Raw genomic sequence first — 18,259 nt, forward strand, 5'->3', positions numbered from 1 at the left:
TCAATGAGTTCCAAAGACTCAGTGGAATTTTAAGGAAACGCTGTAACTGCATTTAAAACACTTAACGTCTCGGACTGGCTGTTTCAGAAGGAAATACTTAAGGTAATATCTACATACTTATAAGGAAAACAAGCGCCTCCCAGGGCGGGGCCAATTTTACCACATTGGCATAATTTGAGCAAACCACTTAGTGTGAACATATACGATATTACATCACACATGTCAAAACTTTTGGTCTTGATGTTGAAGAGCAGACGTGTTTTGCAGTTTAACCTATGTATACTTTTAAGGCAAACAAGGTTCTCTTGAATCTTGTTGCTTCAGATGAGATTTTTGTTTACCTCTTTGCATATAAGATAAACATGTACCCCCCCCCCCCCCCTCCCCTGTTTGTGCCAATTGGACACCAAAGGTATTATTTGAACACATTTTGTAGAGAAAAACCGTACAGTGTTCCAAACCAAATATTGAACTATTGAGACTTTCAGTTAAAAACGAGAAGTATGTTAAAAGATAACAGTATATCAGTGATACCTACCAAGCAACTAAACCTTTCGGCCTCAGATAAGGATACTATTAAATTTGCACTATATAGATAAATGGAAAACAAATTACCTGTAGGGTCGGACCGATGTTGACCTCAGTGCAATCATTTGAACACGATCTGCATGTGCCCACCTTAAGATGTTACAACAAATACCAAATCTTTGATCATTCGGTTTCAGAGGAGATTTTTGTAAATTGTATACAATTAAAGTCTGTGTATTAGATCTGGTATCCAACCAAGGATCGGAACGATTTGAAGAATTTTTAAAGTGGATTATTTCTGTTATCAAGTTTCATTAAAATTTGTGGTTTTGGTTAAGTTTAATATATCTTTTAAATCAAAGTGTTGACGGCGGACGACATAAGACGCTGGACGACTGACAGCCAACTACCACAATACAATACACGTTGATAACAAAATAACGCACTAGTGCTATAATCACAATAAGCAAAATACACCGGAAACTGTTTACCGTGATGTAACCGAACAAGCTTATTGAAGAAAGGAATAGAGTGAGACCGTTCTTTTAAAAGGGTTTGTTCCAATTAGGCACATAATAATTTTCTTCAACAGATTGCCATATATTAAAAACGTATTCTGTTCAAAGTAACAAATTCATCTCCTGACTTAAAATTGACACAAATTTAGGTTTGTTTATAGATAAGTGTCACTCTAAATTACTAAAATGATAAGTCTGCGTCACGATTTTCGTCGATAATTTGGAAAATACTTGTAATACTTAAATATATTTTTAATTTTTTTTCCCTCGACGCTCAAGTAGCCTGACATGTCGTTTACCACCAGCAACATCTGCGAATTCAGAAACCACACCGCAAACTAATCAAAAGTATTCACACTTTTGCAACAAGCTCTATAAAAATGATCTACCTACACATCCTATCCTTCACAGTTGAATAAGTTATACGTCAATGCGGTATCCAAAGTTTTGCATCTTGTCTTTACACCCACGCTGGAAGCCTCCCCGCGGGCACCAAATACTGCACGTGAAGTTTAAAAGAAATGGATTAAGATGAAGAAACAATAAGTTATATAAAAATAATGTGTTATCTGCAATTGTAATTTACACTATTACAATTAACACTATACATATACAAGTGTTGACTTAAATGTAAGGAGTGATGTCATAACAGTTGTACATATATTCATGTCAGTATTGCTAATAAAATCAAAATATACACAGTATTAAAAATATGCAAGTTACATGAAATATATTTGTGACTTGTAACTTGGAATACAAGTATAATCTTTATAATTGTATACAAATGCGTAGTCAGCATCTTTTACCTTCTTATATATTTTATTCGTAGTATGGTGTTAGCAATACATATGTAGGCAATACACCTCAAAGAGGAAAAGGAAATGGTGAAACTTGTACATTCATTGGTAATAGTACTTTGTAAATTGTAAAATGAACATTTCGACGGATAAGCTGGTTCATTAATGTCAATAATACGGGAATTGTTTCTTATATACGCATTAAATAAATTCTCTAGACATAAGTCTCGTTTCATAACGTTTAGTCACTATTGTTTTATACGGCAACCTGAGCAAGCAATGTCAGCTGTTGTAATCACGCCCGTCGTCGTGCGGGGTGCGTCCTCGCGTTGGTCTTGTTATTTCTCGAGATGCCATTTTGATGAAATAGTGCGTAATCATGGTCAGAAAGTTTTTATTAGCAATATCTAAGCAATTTGCGATTGTTAATGAAGGGTTCAAAGACTGGGTCATTTGGGTTAATGATTAAAATTGTAACCACTTTCGCAGAAAAATAAATTTATTTAGTCATGATAAAACTTGGTCAAAATATGTTTCATTACACTATATAGACAAAGTTCACATTTGGGTCAACTGGGGTCAAAATGTGGTCACCAAAAGTTTCTTGAAATCTGGTGATCGCATTAGGGAATATCTTGACTATCTTGTAAAACTAGTCTTTGTTTGATTGCGTTAGAATCCTACTTCAGCCGTGTATGTTTTGGCAATATATATTAATAGTTGTATAAGTATAAAAAATCAAGTTGCATTAACATGAGATAAATCTTACAACACTGCGAGCGCCTGCGCATAGGGCAGGTGAACACATTTTTATCAAGTAGACACATGACAAAACACAGGACAAAAACAAACATAAATTAATACAACTATTGTATCCGCCTTGGAGCGATCGAAACGAAGCGTTAATTAAACTAAGTGGTTAACTTGATTTTAAGGACGCTAAAACCGGACATGTAACAATAAGAATACATTTTTTTTGGTTTATTTATGAAAGTTTAAAGAACGTATTTTTACGGTATTTATATTTATGACAGACCAAGTCCTTACGCCAAATTTGAACTCAAATAAAAGCTGTTTGCGCCGGTAATTTAACGAATCAAGCTGTATAATTGTAAAAATGATGTAAACAACTTAATTTTTGTGTTTGTTTGTGTGATTGGTAGGGGGAAAAGTGCTAAACAATCAAGTTTGTTCAAATTAAACATGTAAATGGTCAAAGGCGCAAATGAAGGGAGCAGAGCATCTGGAGAGGGAACATATCCTGCCATTCAAACGCTTGCATCAAGCATACGATATGCGTGCATCAAACGCGTTCGAAATTCTATGTAATATTGACCGCTTGATATTAAAACCTTGATGAGCTAACTATGAGTAAATAATATATTTGAACATAACATAATCTATACTATCTCAACTAACTTGTCCACTTTATATTTTCGAGAGAATCGCAATTGCGTGTTACGTTCGTCTTAAGGGAATGCACCGCCTGTTGTAGTTTCTACACATTGTGCTATTAAATATCATGCACTTCAAAATGGGCGATGAAATAATACCGCTTCTTAAATAAATGCGAGATAGCTGTATGTGAGCTCAGTCTTTTTTATGAATATGTGAACGCAGTTCTGGATAAAATATATGTTGTACCAAATAAATAATACATTGTAAGGCATTTACCACAAAACATAGAAAAGGACAGACAAACCATTTCTAACGAATCGAATTATATACATATATCGAGCAGAGAGACGTTTATTGTCATAAATATAGAAACTCTATCCCTCGATGAAACAGTTCATATATAGACATGAACGAACAGAGTAGGAGAGACACTTTGGCAAGGACGTACCAGAATAGACACATGGCAGATATATTTGATAAATACAATATTTAAAATTAAATAATAAATTTAGAAGTTGTTAATATATTGAACATTTAAATATATATCATATTTTTGATCACACAAAAAATATTTAAGATTTTTTTTTCAGCGGATTTATAACGGAGCTTAAAACAAGATTTGTTTCCTAAAATAGCATTTACACAACGATTTTATTACCGTTAACGCAGGTAATTCCATTTCGTGTTTATATACCGTTTTCTAAAAACGTTTGGCTGACAAGCGAGTCCATGTTGTTTACCGTGCCTGTAGTCTATGCGAATTGTAATTGATCACGTGCGTAGTAACCGCCTTCAGTTTAAACGGAAAATTTATTGACAATGTTTTTTGTCAAACTTGAATTTAATGGTTAAGACTATCCGAAATAAAAGAATATTTCAACGCCATTCAATCTAATATATAACAGTAGCGCTTGGTATTCGTGGAATTATTTTTAAGCACAGGAATTTTTGTCGTTCACATTCTTTAATTCGTAAAACTTTGTTTTAGTTCAAATATGCATCGCAAACTTCGAAAAATACTATTCTCCCATTTGTTCGTGGTCGGCGGAAGAAAAAAGGGGGGCCAGATATTAAAAATAAAACCGATTGCTACTCTCAATAGATAATTATGTAATGTTTAATAAGTAATAAGAATAAATCTAGAAGTATGTGTCGTGTAAGCTATTTTATGATATCAGAAAAGAATATTTATCAGGGATCCCACCACTAGCTATATTTTACACATTTTAAATCATCAGGTAAATGTACATTACTGTTCTATTTAACCCAAATATTATAAAGAGAAAATATTGCAGACATAAACATATAAATAGAGAGAGAGAGAGAGAAAAAGAGAGAGAAGAGAGGGAGGGGGGTGGGGAGGGGGAGAGGGAGAGGGAGAGATGGTTCGAGCCGAGCGTTGTAAACTTGATCGTTATCCAAAAAATCATATAATATTCTATTCATCCTATTATTTCCTCCCTATTTTCAATGAATAATTATCAAATATCGCATTTTTTTGACAATTTTGTTTTTCCGTAGTTGACAAAAACAGATTCTCCACCTTTTGGAAAACCCCTAATCTGATAGATCTAAAAATAGCGATAGTATAAAGCTCAAGTTTATACGATGTATGTTTAACTATCGATTTCATCTGGTTATATGATAAATATATGTATATAAATAAATTAAATAAGATAAAATGAATTAACGCGTTTTTTAATCAATCTGCTCTCGAAAGTGCGTAGATTATAAATAGAAACACCTTATACCTTCAATGTACATCAGTTTAAGTATCGATATCATATGTCAAATAGTCACACTTGACAATAGTTAAGCGTGATCATGGTTAGTGGGGATAGGGCATTTGATTAATGCGCACATTCCTTATACTTCGCAATTATTTTGAAACATAGTGTGTATTCAAACAGATGGACATGTTTGATTCGCTTTTCGAATCATCGAGGATTAATATTCGGGTAGGTATATTACGATTTGAATTTACCGTAATTACTCAAAGTTTTCGGACACTTCATTTTTCGACACCATCTAATCGCCAAAATATTTAGTTTTTTACTCTAATTTTTCAAAAACCCAAACTTTGCTCTATTATTCATGATTCTTCATTTAAAGACTGTTGCGTTTTATAAGAATTTATCTAATTTGTGTTAATCCCGTGTGACATCATGTGATTTTGCAACCGGATGACGGAAATCGATCCTGGCAGATGAAAGCAAAAAGTCAGTAAACGGTTACATTTGCTTTATTTGTGTAAATAGGTATGTGTACTTGATAAAGGTTATCGTTTTACCAGATAGCGTTAAGAAGTTGTAAAATTCAAATTATCTTTGTAAGTTTTGGTTCACCCAAAGACGTAGTCGTGAAGACCAAGACCGCCCTGTCAATAAACTTTATAAAATGATGATCATCGTAAGGAAATCTAAATATTTCATTTAATGCATTAACATTTTATGTTAAGTTACATTTTGAGAAGAACTGTTTGTTGTCAGTTAGTTCCAATTATGATGAGCTCAATAGTTTTGACAATTCATGTTTTCTTGATTAATAACTACTTAGTATTATCATTTTAGTTATCTAAGGCAACATCCACATTCAAAAGGTAACACGAGGATATAATGTCAGTACACTACAAAAGACATAGATTCAAGAACACACACCGTAATTATTATACGTACGTTGACAGTTTATATTGGTTTAATTACTAATGAAATGTTCATATTACAGTATATAAAATGTTAGTATTTAGACACAGTGGTCACCGTTTAAACTTGGAGTGGCTTTCTGTAAAACAACATCAAACATATTAAGTTAATCTAAATTCATAATGATCTTTAAGTAAGAGAATAAAACCGACCTGACTGATGCGTACTTATGTTTTGCGCTGCAGTAAATTAATTTATGCTCATTTTCTGACTACAAATATTTAATTATGCTGGAACAATATGTTTTAGTTTTTATACTTTAATATAATTTCGATCAGATGTTAACCCATTTATGCCTAGCGTGTAGAGAAAAGGCCTTCGCCAACAGCGTAGACCCATCAGGGTCTGCACTGTCTGCTTAAAGGAATTTCTGTAAGAAATATTCTAAATATAGAAATGAATATACTTAAAATCTCTAATTTTGGAAATAAATTGATTCAATTCAGAAGGATGGGAGAGTCCACTAGGCATAAATGGGTTAAATACCATCGTAAACGAATATGATATGAAGAACCATTTTTCGAAGTACGACTCGCACGTTTGATTTACTTCTGCAACGGATCTAAGCTTTAAAACCTGTTATTGGTACCTTTTTTCCAAACGACACCGATTTCTCAAATAAACTTAAGATTTTAAACACAATATATGGGCAAAAATTTACTTCGTATACAATATGAGATCAGCAGATCAAATCGTATACAAATATTGTAAAAACAACAGATGTAAAACTTGTCTTCATCTTGATGCAACATGACCAACCTTTTTATCATAACAATATCAACGCACTGTGGTCAAATATTCATATTATAAGCATACTACAAGATAAGTATTGATGCAAAGCATCAAAGGGCGTCGGGAATTTCAGTGTTAAAGGCACTCAATGAAGTTACATGGAACGATATTTTTTTCTACTGAAAATATTAATATATTGGCCTATTATTTTAAACAAAATAGAAAAAGATACTGGTATAACCATTATCTATAATTTTGTGTTATAACTCCCAAATAACCATTATCTATGATGTTGTGTGATAACCCCCAAATAACCATTATCTTTGATTTTGTGTTGTTACCCCCAAATATTTCATAGTTCATTTTATTATGCCCCCCTTCGAAGAAAAGGGGGTATATTGCTTTGCTCATGTCGGTCTGTCGGTCGGTCTGTCGGTCCGTCCACCAGGTGGTTTCCGTATGATAACTCAAGAACGCTTGGGCCTAGGGTCATGAAACTTCATAGGTACTTTGATCATGACTCGCAGATGACCCCTATTAATTTAGAGGTCACTAGGTCAAAGGTCAAGGTCACGGTGACCCGAAATAGTAAAATGGTTTTTGGACGATAACTCAAGAACGCATACTCGGCCGACAGGGCGAACTCTGAACAATATAACTGAAGCAACTGGTCTGTAATCCTAAATCTATAATTATCAGTCCAATGAAACAGCATCCTTTGAGTAAAATAAAGTGAAGCAGTAAAATATTATCAGAATATGAGATTTTTTGTATATTTTGTATATTAAATATTGTGTTAATGTTTAATTTTGTTGATTAATATAAATATAAGCAGGACAGGGGGGGGGGGGGGGGGGGGGGGGGGGGGGGGGGGGGGGGGGGGGGGGGGGGGTAATACACTATTATATCTTTCTTATATACAGGGGAAACAAATGCAATAAGTTTAAATTTCATGTTTAATAAATAGAGGATATATGTTCATGTCAGTGGGAGATCATTTGTTATTTTTTATGATCACATTTTATTATTACTTTGACAAAACAACACTTACCTGAATACCACAATGGACTCCACCCAAACAATACCCCACGCCCCTACCAGAATCCCTCCCCCCCCCCCGAAACGTCCTCCCCCCAATTTTTTTATTTTGTTAAACATCATCTAATAAATGACCACACCCCACATTATACCCCCCTCTCACCCCCCGCCCCCCTACCCCCCTCCCCAATTTTTTTAAAACATCTAATAAATTACCACACCCCACATTATACCCCCCTCTTACTCCCCCCTACCCCCCCTAACCCCCCCCCCCCCACACCCCCCCCCAATTTTTTTAAACATCTCATAAATTACCACACCCCACATTATACCCCCCTCTCACTCCCCCCTACCCCCCCCACCCCCAATTTTTTTTAAACATCTAATCAATTACCACACCCCACATTATACCCCCCTCTCACCCCCCTACCCCCCGTCCCCCCAATTTTTTCTAACATCTTATAAATTACCAACACCCCACATTATACCCCCATCTCACCCCCATCCCCCTACCCCCACCCCCCATTTTTTTAAACATCTAATAAATTTCCACACACCACATAATACCCCCTCTCACTCCCCCCCTACCCCCCTACCCCCCACCCCCAATTTTTTTAAACATCTAATTATTACCACACCCCACATTATACCCCCCTCTCACCCCCCACCCCCTACTCCCCTACCCCCAATTTTTTTAAACATCTTGTAAATTACCCCACCCCACATAATACCCCCCTCTCATCCCCCACCCCCCTACCCCCCACCCCCACCCCCCCAAAAAAAAATTAATATTTTTTAAACATCTAATAAATTACCACACACCACATTATACCCCTCTCTCACTCCCCCTTCACCCCTACCCCCCATTTTTTTACATCTAATAATTACCACACACCAAATTATACCCCCTCTCACCCACCACCCCCCTACCCCCCCCCCAATTTTTTTTTAAACATCTTACAAATTTCCACACCCCACATTATACCCCCTCTCACCACCACCCCCCCAATATTTTTTTTAAACATCTAATAATTACCACACCCCACATTATACCCCCTCTCACTCCCCCCCTACCCCCCACCCCCCCCAAAAAATATTTTTTTTAAACATCTAATAATTACCACACCCCACATTATACCCCCCTCTCACCCCCACCCCCCCTATCCCTCCACCCCCAATTTTTTTTTAAACATCTTATAAATTACCACACCCCACATTATACCCCCCTCTCACCCCCACCCCCCCACCCCCACCCCCAAAATAAAACTTTTTAAAAAAAAACATCTAATAAATTACCACACACCACATTATACCCCCCTCTCACTCCCCCTACAACCCCCTACCCCCACCCGCCCCCCCCCCCCCCGAAAAAAATATTTTTTAAACATCTAATAAATTACCCCACCCCACATTATACCCCCCTCTCACCCCCTCTCACCCCCCCCTACCCCCCACCCCCAATTTTTTTTTAAACATCTAATAAATTACCACACCCCACATTATACCCCCTCTCACCCTCCCATCCCCCCTACCCCCCCCCCGGCCCTCCCCCCCAATTTTTTTATATTATTTTTTAAACATTTAATAAATTACCACACCCCACATTATACCCCCCTAACTCATTCCTACCACCCCTACCCCCCCCCGGCCCCCATTTTTTTTTAAACATCTAATAGATTACCACACCCCACATTATACCCCCCTCTCACTCCCCCTTGATCATGACTGGCAGATGACCGCTATTGATTTTCAGGTCACTAGGTCAAAGGTCAAGGTCACAGTGACTCGAAATAGTACAATGGTTTCCGGATGATAACTAACATAAGGTCAAAGGTCAAGGTCACAGTGACAAAAACGTATTCACACAATGGCTGCCACTACAACTGACAGCCCATATGGGGGGCATGCATGTTTTACTAACAGCCCTTGTCTTAAATGCACTATCCGTAAAAACAAAGCACAATAAAATGTCTAAATATATCACAGGTTACTAAAATGGTTCACACATATTTTTTGCTGTATAACGAAAGTTTGGCAATGATAATGATCTTCTTCAAAGTTGTTACTGCACAGATTATCAGGATAGTCTTCCATAATTTTAATGATGCGAGCCTCAATCTGGGAACATTGGCTTTAATGCATCTGCCTCTCATGTCTTCCCAGACTAGCCTGTGCAGTGCACACAGGCCAATCAGGGACGACACTTCCCGCACTTATGGTATTTTTCTTTTTAAAGGAAGTCTCTTCTTAGCGGATATCAAGTTAAGGAAGAAAGTGTATTTCCAGACTAGCCTGTGTATACTTCACAGGCATTAAACCCTGTTTTCCCAGAGCTGAGGGCTATATTAATGCACACTTGTTGCATCTGTAGAATAAGTTTGTGATCATGATGCGTCAATTTTGGAAGTAACAAATCAAGTTAAAGGGAATTTAAGTACAGAAACTTAAAAAATGAAAGTATTGAGAATCATTCCTTATTTATCTGTAAACCTTTGAGCATGATATTGTAATTTCAACCTTCTATTTTCAGGTGTTAGCCATAATCAGGTGCAGTGAAGTAGATGAGACTTTCTTCTATAATTATCAACTGGGTAATTAACTGGATTTGACAACATTGTGAAATTTGAATACAGAAAGATTTATTTTCGAGACTTCCTAATTGAAGATTTTGGAATTTCGAAGACAGCACTGAGAAAAAAGAACATATTAAAAGACTTAATAAGTTTATAGACAGTAAACATTGCCCATGGCAAAGGCTGTATGTTTGATGATAGAAAGAGTGTTAGTTATTAGACGATAAAGTCTTTATAATACACCAGTTGTTTATATAAGAGTTCCTTTATCGTCTTAAGTGATTGCGTAAACAAATAGTTCATTTGAACATTGATGATAAAATTGGTAATTAAGATATAAGACAGAGGTCCAGCATATGTTAAGCCCACCATTACTTCATTTTAACATAGCTTTTAATCGGACAGACGACAGATGTTTCTCCATATGAGGTGTATATATAGACCAAATTTACATCACACTTAAGAATGATGTATTTGTAACAATGAAACATAAAAATGACAGTTTTGTGGCAAGTATGTGTGTTTGGAGGTTTTAATTTCAGCTTGAGGAATTGTTCAGTGTGAAATGATGGTTAACTTGAATTTACATGGATTTTATGTGCTAAACATGACCTGAAATATTATCGAAATGGAGCTTAAGGTATGGGTGGATGGAATCAAAAGGGTTGTAAGCGGTGTTACTGATAATACTACCTGCCAGAATATTGTTATTGCACTCGTCAAAGCTATGGGGCAAACTGGGCGCTTCACGCTCATTGAGAAATGGAGGGAAAATGAGCGCCCCCTAGCCCGCACGGACTGTCCTTTAATCGTGTTACAGAAATGGGGCGAGTTTGCGATGGAGGTGAAATTAATTTTGTATGAGTCTGGGACACGAAAGCAGCATAAAAGTGGTGGTGAAAAGGAGAATACAGGTGTAAATCCTCCCGACAGGTTTGCACACAGTTTTACGCCACCCATTAAGAGGAGCGAGGCAATAATAATGCGGTCGCTAATATTCAGCGTTGGAAGGAAGTCAAATGGTGGTCCAAGGCAGGCATTGTTTAACGATTCACAGCGGCACAATGGACATCCTGCTTTAATTGCACCACCTGTAAAAAATTTATTTTTAGGACAGCCAGAAAAGTTGACAAGTGACAGTAATTCAATGCCAAGTAATTCCTCTTATGCATCACAGAATTCCACGTTAATGCGAACACATCAGCGGTCATCATCGCATGAAAGACCACCAAATATTTCATATGAACATCCACAGCCATCAACCCTGATGCATTCCTTGCCACAACCACTAGATAATCATTTCAGTACATTACCACATCCAGCAAATCAAAGACTCGTAGATTCAAAACAAGTTGCCCATGTAACTCCAGCAATTACACAGCCGATGCCAAACCACAAACAGCAAATACCATCAGCGTCAAATACTGGTGTTAAACCCAATAATGTTCCTATGGCAAATGGATCAAGCAACTCGTCCTATTCTGTTGGGCAAATATCAAACAACTCGGACACTGCTCCAAAAGTTTCGTCAGCTTTTCAGCCAGTCTCAAGAAAAGACGCGAGGCAAAAACAAAACCACTATCAGCAAAAACCTGACATTCCTGTGTACACTGATGTTCGACAGACTAGTCACAAGCACAACAGCGCAGAAATGTACGACCTCGACAACAACTTCCCCGATGTTGTCAAGGAAATCGGGCGTGAGTTCCTTATTGATGAATATCATGTCCCAGGAAACCAAGGTCAGGGTGGCAGTAACCATAGGAACAGAGCTATTTGGGAGGAAGAGGAAAGGGTAAAACTACTCCGCCTTGTTACTATGCAGAACGAGCGCATTAAAATGCAGGATTCCCAACTGGATATTATTAACAAAGGTATGGTTGCAATTTGCAGACGAAGGATATTCGAGGCAATTCAGATGGGTAAACCAAGTGTGCTGTGTGCGCCGTATGGATGTTCAGCAATAGTTTATAACACGGTTCTTTGTATATCACATGAAACTTTATTGCATTAAAAGACATGTTTACACTGTATTACATGTGTTACGAATGTCTGAAAGTTTATACATAAATCATGTGTTTTGTTTGATTTTTAGATCGAACTTTGGCAGTTGCTCTTTAAGAACAAGAGGCGCGTGATCGAGCTTTAGCGCTCTCTCTGCAAGAAGAGAATTGGTTGTTTGTCAACTCGGTCGGTGGGGAAAACAATTCAACAGGTCATATATAAACGCAATCTGATTGAAGTAATCACCGTTTTAAACAACTGTTGCTAAAATATATTACAAACAAATATAAAAAAGACATATTCGTAGGTATTTTCTAATCGAAATATAGGAGGAAATGCGACGGCATTGAACAATGAGGCAACTTCATCCAACGTAATGAGTTCCATGGAAACAACTATCGCACAGAGGAGGATATTCGAGGAAGTGCAGATGGGTAAAACTGTGTGATGTGTGCGTGTTATGGTCGTTCATGGAATAGTTTATTACATACTACTTTTAACATCACATAATACTTACTTGCATGAAATAGAATAGTTTTTTCTGTATAACATGTGTTTGGCATATATGAAGTTTCTTATATAGATCAAGTGTTTTTTTGTTATTTTAGAGCGAACTTTGGCAGTTGATCTGCAAGAACAAGAGGCGCGAGATCGAGCTTTGGCGCTGACTCTGCAAGATGAGGATTGGTTGTCTGGACACGCGGTCGATGGGGAAAACTATTTAACAGGTTTGAATCAAAATTTATGTACACCATATGATTTAAATAATCTCCGTTTAAATAATTTACATATTGAAACAAACCAATACATATTCCAAGGTATTTCTAACTATGTAGGTAATTTGCATTGAATTATAGCAGGAAATGCGACGGCTTTGAACAATTATGCAACTTCATCCAACGTAATGGGTTCCATGGAAACAACTATCGCACAGAGACGAAGGATATTCGAGGCATTGCAGATGGGTAAAACAATAGTATTGAGCGAGCCTTATGGTTATTCAGCAATAGTGCATTAAACAGTTTATTTTTTACATTATAATTCATTAAATAAAATATACTTTGTATGTATTACATATGTTAAAAATGCATGAACGTTCGGACATAAAACAGGTGAACTGTGTTATTTTTAACATCGAACTTTGGCAGTTGCTTTTCTAGAACAAGAAGAGCGAGATCGAGCTTTTGCGCTGACCTTGCAAGAAGAGGATCGGTTGTCTGGAAACGCGGGTCGTTGCGGAAAACTATTCAACAGGTTCTAAATATATTAAATTGAACAATTTGATTAAATATCTCCGTTGCAAACGTCGACATTTATTTAAATATTTGATATTTCAAGAAAATGAGAAATACGTGTAGCCATTTTGTAATTTTCTAGGTTATTTCCATAGAAATATGGGAAAAAATGCGACGACCCAGAGCAATGAGGCTTCTTCATCAAACGTAGTGGTTTCCATGTCAATAAATATCGCACAGAGACGTGGGATGTTCGAGGCGCAGCAAATAAGTAAACAAATAATTAATGTTTGGGCTTTATTTCTGTTAATTTAATTTTGCCTGTCAGAAAATTTATTATAAGTTTGTAAATAACATACACATTTTATTAAATTAACAAAACTAATTACTTTTTACTTTTATCTATATTAAATGTATCGGAAAATTTTGAACACAAGGATATTGAATAACATGTGTACTTTTCTTGTTATTAATTGATTAGATCAACCGGCATGGCAGCATAGAGATGAAATGTCAGTGACCGGTCAACAGAACAGGCGATCCTTGTCGTAAGTGTGTCTTACACAGCAAGTATTTACTGCTGTAGTTGACAGAGCCGACATAGTGCTCCATCGTAAGGGTGGTTATCAGTCTTAACAATGCTTCTTATTGTAAACGCATATCTTCCATCAGTTGTTTAAATACGTTAATCGTGTTTTGAAATCATTTTATGATAGCAAATTACAAACTTCTTAATTCGGCCTATTTGAATCATCGTATGTAATACAATATTCGAATGTGGTACAAGCAGGACAATCAGATCGTAAAGTTCTTTGAAGAAACATGAACACATATCGAACTTACAGACATCCTTCAGAAAACGTCGCATACAATGAGCTTTCTACAGTAGACATGAAGCAATCCAGCTTGTTATTGATACAACCTATGTATGCGAGTTACACTTACCTTTATTTATGAGAACTTTCCACACAAAAAAATAATCTTTAAACCCCATTTCCAAAATTTTGATACACAAATTCATTTCTTTAATTGAATTTGTGTTCTTTGGTATTTTTGTGTTGAGAAAGTCACACTGGAAGTTGAATTCTAGTTTTGAATCAAGATGACCTAAGTATTACAGTTTGAAGTCATTTAAGACATCTTTGGATTTAGGAATAAATGCTAAAAAAGACGTTTGAAGAACTCGAAACGTTTTCAATACAGCGATTTCGTAAAACGTTCCGAGAAATATTATGGTTAAACACGCTCGATGATCCAGGTCAAACATTAAAATAGGATTGACGTAATTTAACGCTGTGGCGGTGGCACATTTCATACGCTTGATAAGAAAACCTCTGTCATTTGCTTCAAAATGTGTCTGTAGATCACAAATGTCTGATGGAACTTACTTTAGGCATATGCCATTTCATCGAACCAACTTGCTGAAGGACCCCACGGAAGATTGTAAAGAGTATACAATGACGGAATGAGTGACGATGAGATTAAGTTGAATTAGAATATGACAGAGACCCTTGAACGTTATAGCCGCGTGTTAAGCAGCACATTTAATTATTAACGACTCATTTTTACGAATGTTAAGAAATATCTTTTACAAGTAGATGCGTCAATAAAGCTAGACATTTGGCGAGTTAGAAATGAAGAAGGCGTAACGAATATAAATAAAACTAGAACATAAAAGCTAAAGGCTTACCGGTATTTGCCTCAACAGTTAATATTTCAACAACATGACCTTGCTTGTTTCGCTTGCAAACAAACAACCACGTCATTATAGAATGCGCGGGTCGAAAGAAGAAAAAACAAAGGAGAAAGAACAAGCAGAGTTTTGTAAGGAAAAACAGCAAACACTATCAGTAACTAGTTGTAATAGTATAACAAGTTAAAAAATATATATAAATAAAACAGTTAAAATAGTACATCTGGTGCATATTCTATGCGGTCTAATGGGTATATTGACGGTCAAAGTGGTATAGAGCCACTTAAATATAGATTTATATGAGTACATATCACGGGGTTTACAAATTGTATTTATTGCCTGCCTCTGTCTCGCTTTATAGGGGGCCCATTTGCCTTGATTGTAATGAAGTTGATAGTGCGAACGTACAAATTTATTACAGTTACTGTTTCAATGATAAGTAAATATATTAAATATCAATAACAATATATTTCAAACATTGATAAAGGACAATCCCGCAAACGCCCGATGATTAAGTGAAATGTTTTCTTGTACACTAACAATGAATTATATTCCTGCACAGTACTAATAGTTTTCTTTTCAAATAATGAATGTTTACAAACTAAACTTATTCGTTTAGCTTGAAACATGCATTCCACAATCGCTATTGTGCTACACATACACTGAAGAAACTCTTAAAATTGATGTTAGGCTCTGTTTCTGTCAAACTAAATTGCATGATAACTTTGAAAACTTTGTAGGGACGCGTTTATTCAAGCGAGAAGGATTGTTGAAAAGGCTATGCAAGCAAACCCTCTGATGGTAAGATTATTGACGTTGTTTACTTTATTACAATTGTTGTGTACGAATGATTTAATAATTTTCATTTTTTAAAAACAAAAATAACCCATCCCCTTCAATGAATACTATTGTAGACATTGGTATGTATGAGAACGGTCTTTTTACATAAACAACACACTACCCGCACAGCACCTACACGATGGCGCTTTAGTCCGAGATATTCATTCAATAGTATTGTTTACAAATTTTATGTTAAAGGGAACCACATATTTGTAAAATGCACATAAATGGTTGTACTAAAATGACAAAAAAGCGTTCCGTTATTAAATTCATGGTGAACGTTTTTAAATTGCACCTTATTACAATAGATCCGATAACAGCGTCAACAATATATGTGTTAATTTCTACAAATATGTACGACATATTTAAAAAAAAGTTTAAAATGTGTTTGCTTGGCTACATGCTACTAACTGGTCCGTCAATTGCTTAAAATGGTATTATTTTAGGTCGCTAGAGATGACAATTGTGCTTGCTGTATAGGTTCATCGATATTTTTTGTTTTGCTAAAGATGCATGTAGGAACTGTCGCCAGAGGTAAGCAGATCCGGACTCGATCTTCGGCAAACGTTGACAATTGCAGCATCTGTATTGAGAGTATGGATACATGCAATGAATCAAATTCTATTAAATGTCTACCGTGTTTTCATAAGTTCCATACAGGATGCATCGACACATGGCTGAACGTAAGTTCGTTTGTTTATTTCGTTAACAGCAAATACAGTGTTTTTGGGTTGGTATTGTATCATGTTTTTGTAAATAATTATCTACAGTAAGTGCAAAGTATAGACTATTACATATTGTTAACTATGTTAATGTCAAATTTGTTGTCGACGATAGACACCAGATATAAATAAATGGTTGTATTGTTGAATATAAAGTTATTAACATATGTTTGTCTTTAAGTGCTTAATTATGTATATACACTCTTATTTAAACGAATTATTTCAGGTTCAGGAAAACCGAAGTTGTCCAGTATGCCGTCTACGTATAGAGAACTAGCCCGTGGTCGCAATTTCTCCGGATACACAATACCAAACAAATATACATTTGTTCAGCAGGGTTGTAAATAATAATAATGCGTTATACAAACATACCTTTCAGTTGTGTATACAAGTATTGACCTAATTTTCCCAAATTACGTTCGTAAAGACCGTAGGTGCTCACACACTTGAAAAATGAATTGTGTTAACTAACTTAATGTTGCAGTTTTACTAAATCATATGTAATAAGATATTATTTCCTAGTGTGCAATACATGTACGCATCGTGTTATATAAATAAATTCGTTCGTAAATGTGCTACCTGAATCATGCATCATTATTTGATTTTTATCCCATACTTGCTACAATACAATAGTGTTGGCGTGTAAATTAAATTGCTCTCTGTTACTTGTACAACAGATGTTTGTTGTGTTACGTGTTTCCAACCACTGCTTAGCATACTCTACGAGATAACATACAGGCATTGAATCTGCCCGGCCTGTGTGACGCAAGTGGCGTCATCAAAAATCTATCACGAGCTTTGGATCACTTGAATGCAAGCATGTTTAATAGCAATGAAAATAATACCGGGAGGTCATAGTGATTATCAGAAATGGCAGGCAGGATATTGATAATCTGTTCGGACACGTGCCCATAACTTAGTCCGAACAGTTGCCATTGGAGTCGAGGATACATGTAAGGTCGGTTCCTTCGAGATTTTGGAGGACCTTGTACACCGTAGAATTGAAGGACTCCGTGAGCGTGCTGGATTCTGTAATTACCGAGATTTTGATAATACGACTTAATATTGTTTCGTTTACTTATAATTATATTACACGTGCGCAGTTCATGTGAACGTTTGTAATCTAAAATACTGTTTATCAATGAAGAAACTTTAATGTCCAAACAGCTTATGAATGATGTTATATATTTACAAACAAGACAATACTTTCCAAAACTATGTACCAACCTTTAGGGCTTATTCACGATGAGTCATGGACAAGAACTAACCAATCTTATACCTGTCTTCCGATTGTTATGTGTTAGGTTGCAAATTGGCCTAATTGTAAATTGCATGATTATCACTATCTTCAACATTCTGATGCCCAGTTCAGAAAAGAATGCATACGTCCCGTTGCGATACATGCGATTTTGTTATTAACTGGCTTAAATCTGACATGATTTTTAAAAAAGAAAGTTTTCTTAGATGCACATACATTTA

The 18,259-nt window shown here is 36.1% G+C and overlaps 1 protein-coding gene across 1 annotated transcript; it reads left to right on the plus strand.

Moving 5' to 3' along the window:
- Nucleotides 1-13,071: 13,071 nt before the first annotated feature.
- LOC127853383 (RING finger protein 150-like) lies at nt 13,072-17,454 on the plus strand. Its single transcript, XM_052387874.1, has 7 exons — nt 13,072-13,255; nt 13,451-13,544; nt 13,668-13,796; nt 14,007-14,073; nt 15,959-16,019; nt 16,568-16,741; nt 17,007-17,454. Exons 3-7 carry the CDS (start codon nt 13,685-13,687, stop codon nt 17,055-17,057), a joined length of 465 nt encoding a protein of 154 aa, XP_052243834.1. The 5' UTR covers nt 13,072-13,255; nt 13,451-13,544; nt 13,668-13,684; the 3' UTR covers nt 17,058-17,454.
- The last annotated feature ends 805 nt before the right edge of the window (nt 17,455-18,259 follow it).

The sequence above is a fragment of the Dreissena polymorpha genome, chromosome 12, assembly GCF_020536995.1.
Source record: "Dreissena polymorpha isolate Duluth1 chromosome 12, UMN_Dpol_1.0, whole genome shotgun sequence".
In the NCBI taxonomy this organism is placed as follows: Eukaryota; Metazoa; Mollusca; class Bivalvia; order Myida; family Dreissenidae; genus Dreissena; species Dreissena polymorpha.